At 38.4% G+C, this 13,206-nt stretch overlaps 1 protein-coding gene across 1 annotated transcript; it reads right to left on the minus strand.

The window, feature by feature from the left end:
* Nucleotides 1-10,932: 10,932 nt before the first annotated feature.
* Nucleotides 10,933-12,421, minus strand: LOC103444772 (uncharacterized). Its single transcript, XM_070820480.1, has 2 exons — nucleotides 11,753-12,421; nucleotides 10,933-11,601 (listed from the first exon to the last, which is right to left on the minus strand). The coding sequence occupies exons 1-2, from the start codon at nucleotides 11,781-11,783 to the stop codon at nucleotides 11,081-11,083; spliced, it is 552 nt and encodes a 183-aa protein (XP_070676581.1). The 5' UTR covers nucleotides 11,784-12,421; the 3' UTR covers nucleotides 10,933-11,080.
* Between the last annotated feature and the right edge of the window lie 785 nt (nucleotides 12,422-13,206).

The raw sequence follows: 13,206 nt of genomic DNA on the forward strand, positions 1-13,206 counted from the left end.
ATCTTTTGATGATGGTCGCATTCCCGGGAAAGCTTGGAGATGAAGGAGGCCATTGTAAAGCACAGCGTAAGGAGGTTTTCTGGGTTGGGGATTTGAGGACGAAAACTTGGAATGGAGGAATGCACTTGAGAGCAAGGGTAGGGGATTTCAGGAAGTTTGAGAACGTAAAGTACAAATGAGGAAATTTCGGTATTTATAGAGTAATGGGAGGAAGAGCAATCGTTCGAAATTCAAAACAAAGGGCAAAATCGACCGGAGGAATCGTTGATCATGATGAGCATTTGGGAAATGCGGTTGAGAAGACCGACGGTTTTAGGTTTTGGGGGTGCACGATCGCGTGTGACGGCGAAGTTAATAACGAAAGACGGTTCGACGCCTGCACGATGACAGGTGGGCTCACGGACTGATGTAATGGCTCGCGGATTGAGATAGTGGTCATAATGGCGAGACGGTTCGGGCAGGCGCACACTTCAGACGTCATTATCGGGGATTGGCCATGTTAGGGGATGCCACGTGGCGAGTGGTTTAGCAGGATCAAGATCGTGCGATCATGTTCAATAAATGCGCCTTGGAACTCGGGTATTGGGATCCTGAGTGGTAGATTCGCTTCTTCAAGGCCGAAACTCGGCCGAAGGTTGCAGGCCGAGGACCTCAAAAGCGAGGGGGCAATGTTTGGGCCCAAAATAACAGTTTGGGCCGAGGGAGGGATCACTTTCGGCCCTGGAAGACGTACGGCGAGAGAGTCATGGGGGCGTTCAGCTCATGGGCTTCTAGGCCTAGATCGGTTAAATCAGAGTGCAAGTCGAGTCCTAATACAATGGGGACCCTCGACGAGATCAGTAAAACTAGAAGGCGAATCCGGCTCAGTTAAGGACTAGATTCGTAGTCCTAGCAGAGATAGGACTGATTGAGGTAACGTTAATCCGGAGAGGGAAACCTAGTTCGAATAGGATTAGAACTCGGGCTCGGTGTTCTGCTACTATAAATACAAGACATTCAGCAATGGAAAAGGCCCCTGCAAATCAACACAAAATTGCCCTGCGCAAACTCTCACAACTTGAGATCTTTTTCTTTTCCTTTTTCGCTGACACATCTTCTGTTGGCATCAACAGCACTGTGGAAGCAACCGGTGATATCTTAAGTCGGCATAGATAGCTCTGTCACCGTAGAGTCGGTCGGTCTCGCAGTATCTTCCGTTGGCATCAACAGCACTGCGGCGAGAACGGTCGATTACCTATCCAAGTCTCGGTCGAGAAGGGTTTTCGAATCCTTGTTGGTCGAGGTCATCTCATTAGCCTTCTCGGCGAGGTGAGGTGTCATAGTTATTACATTCGGCACATTGCAAGCCGAATTCGGTTCGTGAACTTTGTAAGAAATAGCAGCCTTGTCTTCAGGCTCGAGAACCCAAGAGGCCGAGACGTGTTCCTTTCTCGGCCGCAACCGCAAGACGCAGAAGTCAGTAGCGCGACCCAACGCAGCATCATCAAATTTACTCCTCGGCCGAGCCTCGGCCGACGAGTTGGCACGCCCCGCAATCACCGAAGGACGTAGTTAGCTTAGAATATACTCGGCCTGCGCGCCACGTAGGCTTTGTAATTTCTAGGGTCAACAATATGTTTTAAAGAATTCAAGCCCAAAGGAAAGTTACTTGTATCGAAAATTGTATGGACATAAAAGTTATTGGTAAATAACATATAAGTACAATTCATTGGTATAAATAATTATTTTGGATTAAGAATATTGGTTGGTATATGATGAGAATCACAAACGGAGAACAAAGATTATTATATTGCATATACAGATCACGAAACAATTAAGATAATTAAAATAACATAAAAAAAAAACAGCTAACAACTTAGAACACGATGCTACAATTCATTGGTATAAATAATTATTTTGAATTAAGAATATTGGTTGGTATATGATGAAAATCACAAACGGAGAACAAAGATTATTATATTGCATATACAGATCACGAAACAATTAAGATAATTAAAATAACATAAAAAAAACAGCTAACAACTTAGAACACGATGCAAGCATATGAGATGCCTCTCAAAATAACAAATGGGGAGTTGGAATCCTATTTAATTAAGGAATTCTTGTGGTTCCAAACAAACTAGGGATGGGAGAGTCCATCTAACGATGCTGGGCATCAAGTTTTCTTCGGTGCAACCACTGTGCCAAGGGTATCTCTAGTACCCCCCACTTGCACCCAAGAAAAATCAGCTGGTCGTCATCATTATTTACATAAGTTTGTTTTGAACTCACATAAAATTAAATTCATACGGTGCTTATATAATTATGAGCAAATCTGTTCTTACAAATATTGAGTAGTTTGAGGTATTGCTTATTCATTATGAGAATGTTATATAATTTTTTTTATGTCAAAGTTGTAACTGAATTGCTAGTCCATTGTGAGAGGTTTTAAGTTCAATTCTTGTAAAAAACGAATTTGAATCATATTATTGTTATCTCATTGCGAGGCTAAACCCCTTTCCCCGTTAGCATAGATAATATCGTTTGTTAAAAAAAAAAAAAAACTGAATTGCATGTTGTCTAGTATCTTAGTGAATAGGATGTTGGGTTTTTATCCCTGTGTTTTGGATTTGAAAAACTCGTCTATCCTAAATTATTGTAACAATTTATGTCACATCCTAGACCGGCTCCGCCGTAACACGATATTGTCTACTTTGGGCCACGCCCTCACGGTTTTATATATGGGAATTCATACGAGAACTTCCCAGTGGGTCACCCATTCTAGGATTGCTCTTGTCCAAACTCGCTTAACTTCGAAGTTCTGATGGAATCCGAAGCTAGTGAGTTCCTAAAGGCACATCATCCCACCTCCGTTAGTCGATGTGGGATGTTATAATCCACCCCCTTAGGGGCTCGACATCTTCGTCTGCACACTCGCACCACACAGCAAAGTGGCTCTGATACCATTCTGTCACATCCCAGACCGGCTTCGCCGAAGCACGATATTGTCCAGTTTGGGCCACGCCCTCACGATTTTGTTTTTGGGAACTTAGACGAGAACTTCCCAGTGGGTCACCCATCCTAGAACCGCTCTCGCCCGAACTCGCTTAACTTCGAAGTTCTGATAGAATCTGAAGCCAATGAGTTCCCAAAAGGCCTCGTGCTATAGGGAATTTAGGATATACATATAAGGCACATCACCCCCTCTCCGTTAGTCGATGTGGGATGTTACAATACATTTTGTCACATCCCAGACTAGCTTCGCCGTAGCACGATATTGTCCGCTTTGAGCCACATCCTCACAGTTTTGTTTCTGGGAACTCACGAACACTTCCCAGTGGATCACCCATTCTAGGATTGCTCTCGCCCCTAAGTTCCCAGAAACAAAACTGTGAGGGCGTGACCAGGGCCCAAAGCTTACAATATCGTGCTATGATGGAGTCGAGACTGAGATGTGACATAATGGTATCAGAGCTACTCTGCCGTACGGTGCGAGTATGTCGACGAGGAAGTCAAGCCCCTAAGAGTGGTGGATTGTAACATCTCACATCGACCAACGGAGAGGGGGTGATGTGCCTTATATGTATATGCTCCCTTCCTTATAGCACGAGACATTTTAAGAACTTACTGGTTTCAGATTCCATCGGAACTCCGAAATTAGGCGAGTTCGGGTGAGAGCGGTCCTAGGATGGGTGACCCACTGAGAATTTCTCGTCTAAGTTCCCATAAACAAAACCGTGAGGGCGTGGCCCAAAACGGACAATATCGTGCTACGGCGAAGCCAGTCTGAGATGTAACAATTTCAAACTTTTTTCTCATCTTTAATAATAAGGAATTAAAAAAAAAAGTCATGATTGAGGGTTGGTTTGAAATTGTGGTGTTTTAAAAAAAAACTACTATTAATGACAATATAAAAAAAATAAAAAAATAAAAAAGCTTTAAAAAATTGCTTTTTTTTTTTTCTTTCAAAGCATAGTAAGTAGTGTCATTTAATGAAATTTTCAAATAGCAAATATACCCCTACATGTCTTTGATAATTATTATATCACATTAAATACTATATATTTTTTAGTCATTTAACATATTCAAAGCAATTTATATAAAAGTTTACCAAACATTCAGACATAGTTTTTTTTTTTATTAAAAGCAATTTTACAAAAAAAATAAAATAAAGGTTTTCCAAACACTTAACAACTTTATTTTACAGCTGTTTATTCTCACAGCACAACAAAAACATTTTTTTTTTAAGCACATCAATACCAAACTAGCTCTGAATCATGGTTTAATGGTGTTTTTCTTTATTTGTAAGTAAGAGATATTAGATTTGGCTTAAATGATGATGATCCTTCATGGAAAAAGTTAAGGTTCCACTAAGCCTGGACAAAAGATACCGAGAACCGAACCAAACTCGGTCGGTTCAATTATTTTTTCGGTGCATTCGGTACCGGTAATAGAACGGTTCGGTTTTTTGCTTATTTGGTTTGGTTTCGGTTCTATGTTCGGTACTGAACCGTACCGAATCAGTTTTGCAATTAAAATTATCGCCCACGTGGCTTGTTTCTATTGGTTTATCCTGAGTTCACAAGCACTTGGTCACACTAGAGTGAATCCCTCTCACTTATCATGCCGTCACTCACTCACGGTCCTTCTTCTCAGTTGCCGACCCGCCGTCTTCCTCCTTTCCAATCTCTCTCACGATCTCACCTCCACCACAACCATTGTGACATCGGCTTCTCTCATGGTAAGTCAATCTCTTGAATTTGTTTGCATTTTATAAAATTAGGGTTTTAATTTTTAGATTTAGATTGGGGTTGGAATTAGGGGTTTCTTTGAAATTGTAGGATTTTGTTGAGGCTTTTGAGTTTGTCGTTGGATTTTGTAGTTTTGATGTAGTTAATCTCTTTTCCCTTTTGGGTTGTTTAGAAATTGGGTTTTCAATTTTTCATATATAAATGTAATAGGTATAATCTACACAATTTTAGATCTCCAAAGAACCCAGAAAAAACCAGCTTGGAAATGGATAATCTGCATGGACAATGGAAATGGAAATGGAAATTTGGAATTGCATAGACAATGGCGGATTGGTCCGTTCCATTTACTATTGATTCTATCACTTCCTTAGAGACCTAATAATCAACAACCATTTTGCATGATTCAGTGGATAATTTGCACTAATCTGCACTAATCTGCACAGATTCAGTGCTTCTATAATTGCTAGATTGACTTGTAATTGTAATCGTAATTGATATTTTGTATTGATTAGATGCAGGCTTCAGACCATGTAGACTCTGTAGAGGATGTAAATGATATGGAATATGAATCAAGGGGAAGCAAAAGTGAGTCCGAAAGTGAAAGAGATCAAGATGAGGTAAGTGTCTCCCAACTCCTAAAAGGTAAATGTAGTAAGGTTTGGGGGCACTTTAGGCCTTATCAAGTTAAGACCCTAGTAAGCCTCAAGGATCAAGAAGGGAATGTTGTAAAAGATGGAAATGATAAACCGGTATTGGTTCCAAATGTAAGACTTAGGGCTAAATGTGTCTATTGCCCGGAACATACAAGTGATGATGACTATGCCGCTGATTCAAGCACTAATGGTACATCCGGAATGAGAAAACATCTTAATCGACAATGTAAATATTATCAAGCCAACTTGAGGAAAAATCAAGAACTTTTTATGGGGATAAGAAAAGGGGTAAAAATTTGGTTACTAGGGAGTTTAACCAATCCAATTGTTTGGAAGCATGTGTAAAGATGATTGCTCTTGATAAGGTACCCTTTAGTACCGTTGAGAAGATCGGATTCAATAGATTTTGTAGTGTTGCATGTCCATTGTTTCGTGTGCCATCTAGGAGGACTCTTGTTAGAACTTTCCCTAGAATGTATGCCCAATCTAAGTATAGTTTGAAAAATGAATTGCATGCACACCGAATTTCTCTTACCACCGACACTTGGATAATCACTCAAAACATCAATTATATGGTCGTCAACGCACACTTTATTGATGATGAATGGAATATGCATAAGCGGATCATTAATTTTTGTCTCATTGCTAATCATTCGGGAGCCACAATAGCTAAGTTACTTGAAACTTGTTTGTTGGAATAGGGCATAGATAAAATACTCACCATCACGGTGGACAATGCTTCCGTAAATAAAGTTGCATTGGATCAACTTAGGCCAACAATGAATAGGTGGGAAAATTCACAAGCCATTTTGCATGGGGAGTATTTACATGTGAGGTGTAACACTCACATAACCAATTTAATTGTGAGTCAAGGGATGAAGAGGCTAACCAATGGCCTCTTAGCCATAATAAATTGTGTGAGATTTGTGAGGAGCTCTCCACAAAGGTTAGAGTATTTCAAGCAAGCCGTGTTTATGGAGAAGTTAACATGTAAAACAAGTGTTTGCTTAGATTGCCCCACAAGATGGAATTCCACATTTCATATGTTGGAAGTAACCATAAAGTTTAAGAAAGCCTTTGCTAGGATAGGGGGAAGTGATACTCCTTTTAGCGTGTACTTCAAAGAATTTAAAGAAGAAAATGATGATGATGGAATAGTTGCTACTAAAGGTCAAAGAAGGGTTGGACCACCAACTAGAGAAGATTGGGAAAAGGCGGAGGTGTTTGTTCGGTTTTTACGGGTTTTCTATGAGGTGACATTGCGGGTGAGTCATTCTTTGGTCCCCACAGCTCATACTACTCTCCATGATGTCATCAAAATAGAGACAGCTATGAATAATTTGGTTCCCCTACCTAATGTGCAAATCGGTTCACCAACGGAGGTACTTTTGATACAAATGGCAACTGACATGAGAGCAAAGTATGACAAATATTTTCTTTCTTACCTTCAATTGAACAATTTGCTAGTTGTTGCTCTTATTTTAGATCCAAGGTTCAAGTTAAGGCATATTACTCATATTATTAGAAAGCAATTGTTGGAAGTTGATGCTCATGTAAAAACTAAGGAGACAAGAGATGTGTTGGATGCCCCAAGGGTTTATGGGGGGAAGCATATGAAGGTCCCCACACCTCCTCGAGAATCTTCTTCTACTTCACGTATTGTTGAATCCTTTGAAGATGATTGTGTAGATGATTGGATTGATTTTGTAGAAGAGAGTGATGAGCAAGTGGTGGGAGATAAGGTGGATTCATATTTGTTGGATCCTTGGGAGAAGGTGGACAAAGAAACCAAGGGCGCTTTTAAAATTCTCTCATGGTGGAAGAATAATGGTTGCAAGTATCCTATATTGGCAGCCATTGCAAAAGACATATTTGCTATCCAAGCATTTATTGTGGCTTCAGAGAGTGCTTTTAGTACCGGGGGAAGAGTGATTTCGGATTTTAGGAGTTCTTTAACTCCTAAATCGGGGTAAGCCTTAATTTGCATGCATAATTGGATGAGGGGTGATGGTGTTATCACCTTAGAAGATGATGCACCTTCGTTGGAGCACTTAGAGTTCTACGAAAGTATTGAAGCGGGTAATTTCTTATACTCTTCTTAGTTCTTGTTTGTTATAATTTTTTAGATTTTATTCTTTTGTATTTACAAGTTGTGTATATTTTTGTATTATGTAGAGTTGTTGACATCAAGCATCTCTTCTCTCTCTATTAATAATCCAGAGCAACAAGCGTCATCTTCACAACCTCATACCCTACCTTCTCAAGCATCCGCTTCACAAGCTCCTACCCGACCTCATCGAGCTTCAAAATGCGCTCAATCAAAGGCCCCTTCAAAGCCTTACAAACCTCTAGCCACCAAAGGTGTCAAGCGTAAGGTCTCTAAGGGATAATTGCTTTTAGTTTATATTAATTGAACATATTAGTTATTAAGGCATTTAGTTTGATGTTTGCTATTACATTTGGATTGTATTAATGCCATAAGGCTTTGACTTGAACTTTGATTTTTCATTTTAGTTTGTACTAATGCCATAAGGCATTTACTTGAACTTTGTTGTTGGATTGAATTTTGTATGCTCAGATTAGTCATGTAGCAGAAGCATGGAGAACTCAATTTTTGTTGCATCAAATAGCTCAATTAGTCTGATTAGTCTAACGTTTACTTTTGTTAATTTTGATCTCCTTAATTTTGGGATGGATGTTTTCACTACATCCACATCTCAAAAGCAGGGACTATGTGGGTATGGATAAGCATCCAGAAAAACTGATTTAGTCGTGCACTGTGCTAGCTTTTGTAGGTATGGATGTTTTATTGCTTTTGCATATCAAAGTAATGGATGTTGTCAATAGGGAGAACTCAATAATGCTCGTACTAATTTAGTCACATGCACTGTGCACTTTGTTAATTTTGGGCCAAAAATTGATTCGGGCTTTTTTTTTTCTTCACGAAAACTGAAAAACACTAAACCAGGCCTTGTTCCTTAAAGGCCCAGAACCGAACCGAACCTATACCTGGACCGAACCAAACGAACCTATTTGGTTTGGTACTAAATTGGTACAACCATTTATACCATACCGAACTATACCAAAATTTTACTATGGGTTCGGTTTCGGTACTACCCAGGTACCGAACCGTGCCCAGGCCTATGTTCCACCATAAAACCAATTGATAATAAAATGAGTAGCTCAATTACTTATATGCACATGTAAGGTTCATTCTTCCTCTAATGTCAAGTTAATACTCTCAACACGCCCGCTCAAGCCTAGCATGTAGACAACACAGTTTAGGTGATGCGAATCACATGTGACCGTTGGACTTCACACATATGATAACCTGCTCTGATACCATGAAGAAAGTTGAGGTTCCACCATAAAACAAATTGTCAGTATGAGAAAGCCCAATTACTCATTACAGGTAATGCTAGGGATACCATCAATTTAAACCATATTTTGTCAACCATATGACGTGGTTGATGATGATTGGATTATTACTTAAATATTGATTAACGTGCTTATTTACTATTGGTGACACATAACATGGTTTGCAAATGTGGCTTAAAAGATTAGTTTACCTAACATTCCTTGATACTTTTAAGTACATGCAAGGTCCCTTCTTTTCCCAAATTAATACTCTCAATACTGTGACTAATGATTTTGCCTACACATGCTCAATTGTTTATTCAGTTTAACTCATGAAAGTATCGTAGAACTTATATCATTTACATGTTGTTTGAAAACTAATTCACATCAAAACAGGAAATCTCCCTACATCCGGATAACAGTATTTTGGTTCGTGTGGGTGTTTGAAGAGACGACGTTCTGACAGTGGTTAGGTCCCTCTCATCGCTTTGTGCGAATGGGAGGGTAGACTACTTTAGTAGTCCGATGACTTGGTCCTAGTGTGTAGTTCTTAATTCTTGCCTACTACTGTATTGCTCTCACTATCTATATATAAAGCCAATGGAAAAGGTGAATAGTGATTTTGGACTCACCAAGCTTCAACAAAAAGATTTGGACAAAAATGCCCTCAAGACAAAAAAACTTCAAAAGCATCCCAAAATAATGTATCAAATAAAGCAGGGGTGTTTTCGTCATTTTAACAGTGTTTTTTTTAATAATTAATTTTTTGTGGTTTTTTTTTAAAATTAGTATCTCACAATAGGCTAGGAATAATGTGATTCAATTTCTCTATTTTTAAACACGTTCAAAACATCTTAAGAGACGTGTAATGTCTGTTATAAATAAAACAGGTCATTCGCACGCAAATAATTATGTGATTAAATTAGTTGTCAAATGATTATTTTTTTTAACAAACGATATTATCTACACTAAGGGGAAGGGGTGAGCTTAGCCTCACAATGGACTATCAATAATGTGATTCAATCAATTGTTTATTAAATATTATTTTCTTTATTTTAAACACGTTCAAAACATCTTAAGAGACGTGTAATGCCGGTTATAAAAAAAGTATTTCGCAAGCGGATAATTAGTTGTCAAATGATTATTTTTATTTTTAACAAACGATATTATCTACACTAAGTGGGAGGGGTGGACTTAGCCTCACAATAGACTAGCAATAATATAATTCAATCAGTTGATTATTAAATATTATTTTCTCTATTTTTAAACACGTTCAAAACATCTTAAGATGCGTGTAATGTCGGTTATAAAAAAAAAATTTCGCACGCGGATAATAATGTGATTAAATTACGTTAAATTAGATGTCAAATGATTGTTTTTTTTTTAACAAACAATATTATCTACACTAAGGGGAGGGGGTGGGCTTAGCCTTACAATAGACTAGTAATAATGTGATTCAATAAGTTGTTCATTAAATATTATTTTCTCTATTTTTAATTGATTTATGAGAGGTTTCTTCTTGCATGATCTAAGATTATTCATTTACTTCAAATATTTGACTTTCCTTTTGTCAATTTACGCATATAAATACATTTAAAACGTTTAAGTCGCGCATAGAACGCCGTGTTTCAAAAAATACCTTTTGTGTGCAATGAAGGCTAGTTTCCTTAAAAAATAAAATAAAATCTCAGCTTTAGGAAATCCTTATAAGGAGTTTTTCTTTCACAATTTCAATGTAAAATGTTGGTTAAGATCATTTTGAAGTCTGAAGACATATCACGGGTTTTATGTAATTGCCTTTGACAAAATAAATTAGAAAGTGAAAAGGTGAGATTCAAGGGATTTAGGGATGATTTTGCTTCTATTTCAGGAGTGACTAGAGATTAAAGTATTGTTTTCTATTAGTTCTTAATCTGAACTAAGTAATGTAATAAAGCGATTTGATTGTACGGTGGAGGCTAATTGTCAAGTGAGTGAGAAGATCGTTGTCTTTTTACCATCACGATAAGGTCAAATTAAGCACATCCTAAACCCAGTTTGTAAGACAACTGGTAACTGCAGTTAAAGTTTTGTTAACCTGTGTCTCCACTCTGCAGTTTGACAAGTAATTAGGAAACATTCATAAGAAAAAGAAAAGAAACCTCATCCTGTCATGAAAATTGAAGGTAAAAAGAACAATGAATGGCCATGTATAGCTCAGAAAGTAGAATTTCCTTCTCCCAACCAATGGAGCCCTTGAAAAATTTGGTTAAATACAATTCTATCTCACAACAAATACCTTTCCATTTCAGCTAAATAATGTTAAAAAAGAATAATTTAGTATGAAAAACTGAATCCAATTCAGTGAGGAGGAGGTATATACTCATGCTCAATTGCTGGTGTTGTTCGAGTACCCGATGCGGTAGGAGCCCTCACATGTCCAACCATTGATACCTGTAAAGCTTCCTCTTCATAAGCCCTTCTCTCCATCTCCACCATCCTCGACTGCTTCTTCACCTTCACAAGCATTGCCACTAAAAGCAGTCCCAAAAGAAAAGCACCCAATGCAGATCCAACCGAGCTTCCAACCGCTATTTTCCACTGGCTCACTCTCTTCCTCAATTGCACCGGAATAGGCTTCTCGATGACCAACCCGAAATGTCCATGCCTTTTTGCAACACAAATGTAAGGTTTAGTTTCCCTTGCCAATGTCACTTTGCCATCACCTTCAAAACTTGCACATAATGGCCTTGTACCCAATTCATTGTTCACCCTTGTGATGTTTTTAAAATCAATGCTGATGGGTTTTTCTCCAGCTTCAATACCAAGCTCAAAAGGGTTGCTGAAGTTCACATCCGTACCGGCGTTATACGCTAAGAGGCCTAAAATTGGAGAAACAAGCTGATATCCAGATAGGTCATAGTTGGCATAATATATTGAGGACCAATTATATCCCAAATTTTGTCTAACTACCATGACCCTCTCAGCACATGGATGCACAGATACACCAGTGCCTAGATGAAATTCTTTTACCTGCGCGCCGTACCTTCGCAGACTGCCACATCTGTATCTTGCAGTATCAACTATGATGCCTGAGAAGTTTGCTGGTAAATTTACAGTGTGTAGTGTTCCTGTCCTGATGCGTGTGTCGTACGCCTTGAAGGTGACGTCTCGAATGAGAAGGTCGAGAAGACGGGCTGATTGGATCTTCTGAGCTTCAGATTTTGTGAACGCTACACATATGAATGAAAGAACAACCAATGTGAGATAGAAGGGAGAGCCCATGTGAGAAAATGAGCTTGATTTCGAAGAACGAATATAGTAACAATAAATCATAAATGTACAAAACGGTTTGGTTTGATTTTCTTGGAAGCTTGTACACTAAAAGAATGTGGCTTTGGCTTATCGAATTCTATGAAAAACTAGATCTAAACAGATACAAGGTTGCAAATTGTTAGGCTTAAACTGTTTGTGGACTTTATAGCTCAGAAAAAGCAAAGTTGGGTTAAAGAGTAAGCGAATAAAAAGAAAGTTCCTACTTTGTCTCTCCCTTTATGGAGGTCTTGGAGAGAATATATATGTTAATCCTAAACAAAACCAAGGTTCTACAACACCAAAATATATATGCCTGTTTGTTTCATGAGAAAATGGAAAATTGGGTTTCTGAGAAAGAAAGAAAGATATTGGGATGGCAAAGGAGATGGAGTAGTCATGCAGGATCATCATATGAGAAGGTTTGAAGAAATGATGTTGGAGCCTTTGTGATGATGGCACTTTGTGGAAAAAGGAAGTGGAAAAGGGAGGCTTGGCGTGCTTAGGGCAATGCAATGAGAGGGCATGGCTCTCTTTTGGGAGGGCATATTAGATAATACTCCTGATTGTGTTTGATAACATGTTCCCCACTTTAACCACTTTGTGTGTGGTTGTGCGTCTCACGATTATAGCAAGCATGGAAATTCATTTGATTCCTCTCCAAATGGCCCACAATTCACATGGATGAAATAGTATAAAAAATGAAAGACACGGTAGCAATGACCATTGTCTTGTCACTTGTGGGTGTTTTGAAGAAATAGTGTATTGACAACCGGTGACGGTGCAAAATATTGCGTTATCTGGTGAAGTTGAGTGTCTACTCTAGTTGTAAGTTTCAATTTAGGTTTTATTTTACACAAACGAAATTAGAGGAGAGGGGACGAGTATTGAGAATGAATTCCACATTGATGAGAGAAGACTTTGTATGTGCTTATAAGTAATGGCGCTACTCTTCATACTGCCAATTGATTTCATAGTGGAACTTCAATTTTCTTCAAGAAGAAAATATGACTTTAACTTCATGAATTCTTTTAACCAACCGAAACTCTTGCATTTTAATTTATGAGGGCAAACATAAAATCTTCCTCTTTTCTTCGATGATCATTTCTCAATCTGGCATCGACAATCTAGAGTGCTTTATTATGTGACACAACGAAAGTTATAGCATAAAGGGT

This window comes from Malus domestica, chromosome 04 (assembly GCF_042453785.1).
Source record: "Malus domestica chromosome 04, GDT2T_hap1".
Taxonomy (NCBI): Eukaryota; Viridiplantae; Streptophyta; class Magnoliopsida; order Rosales; family Rosaceae; genus Malus; species Malus domestica.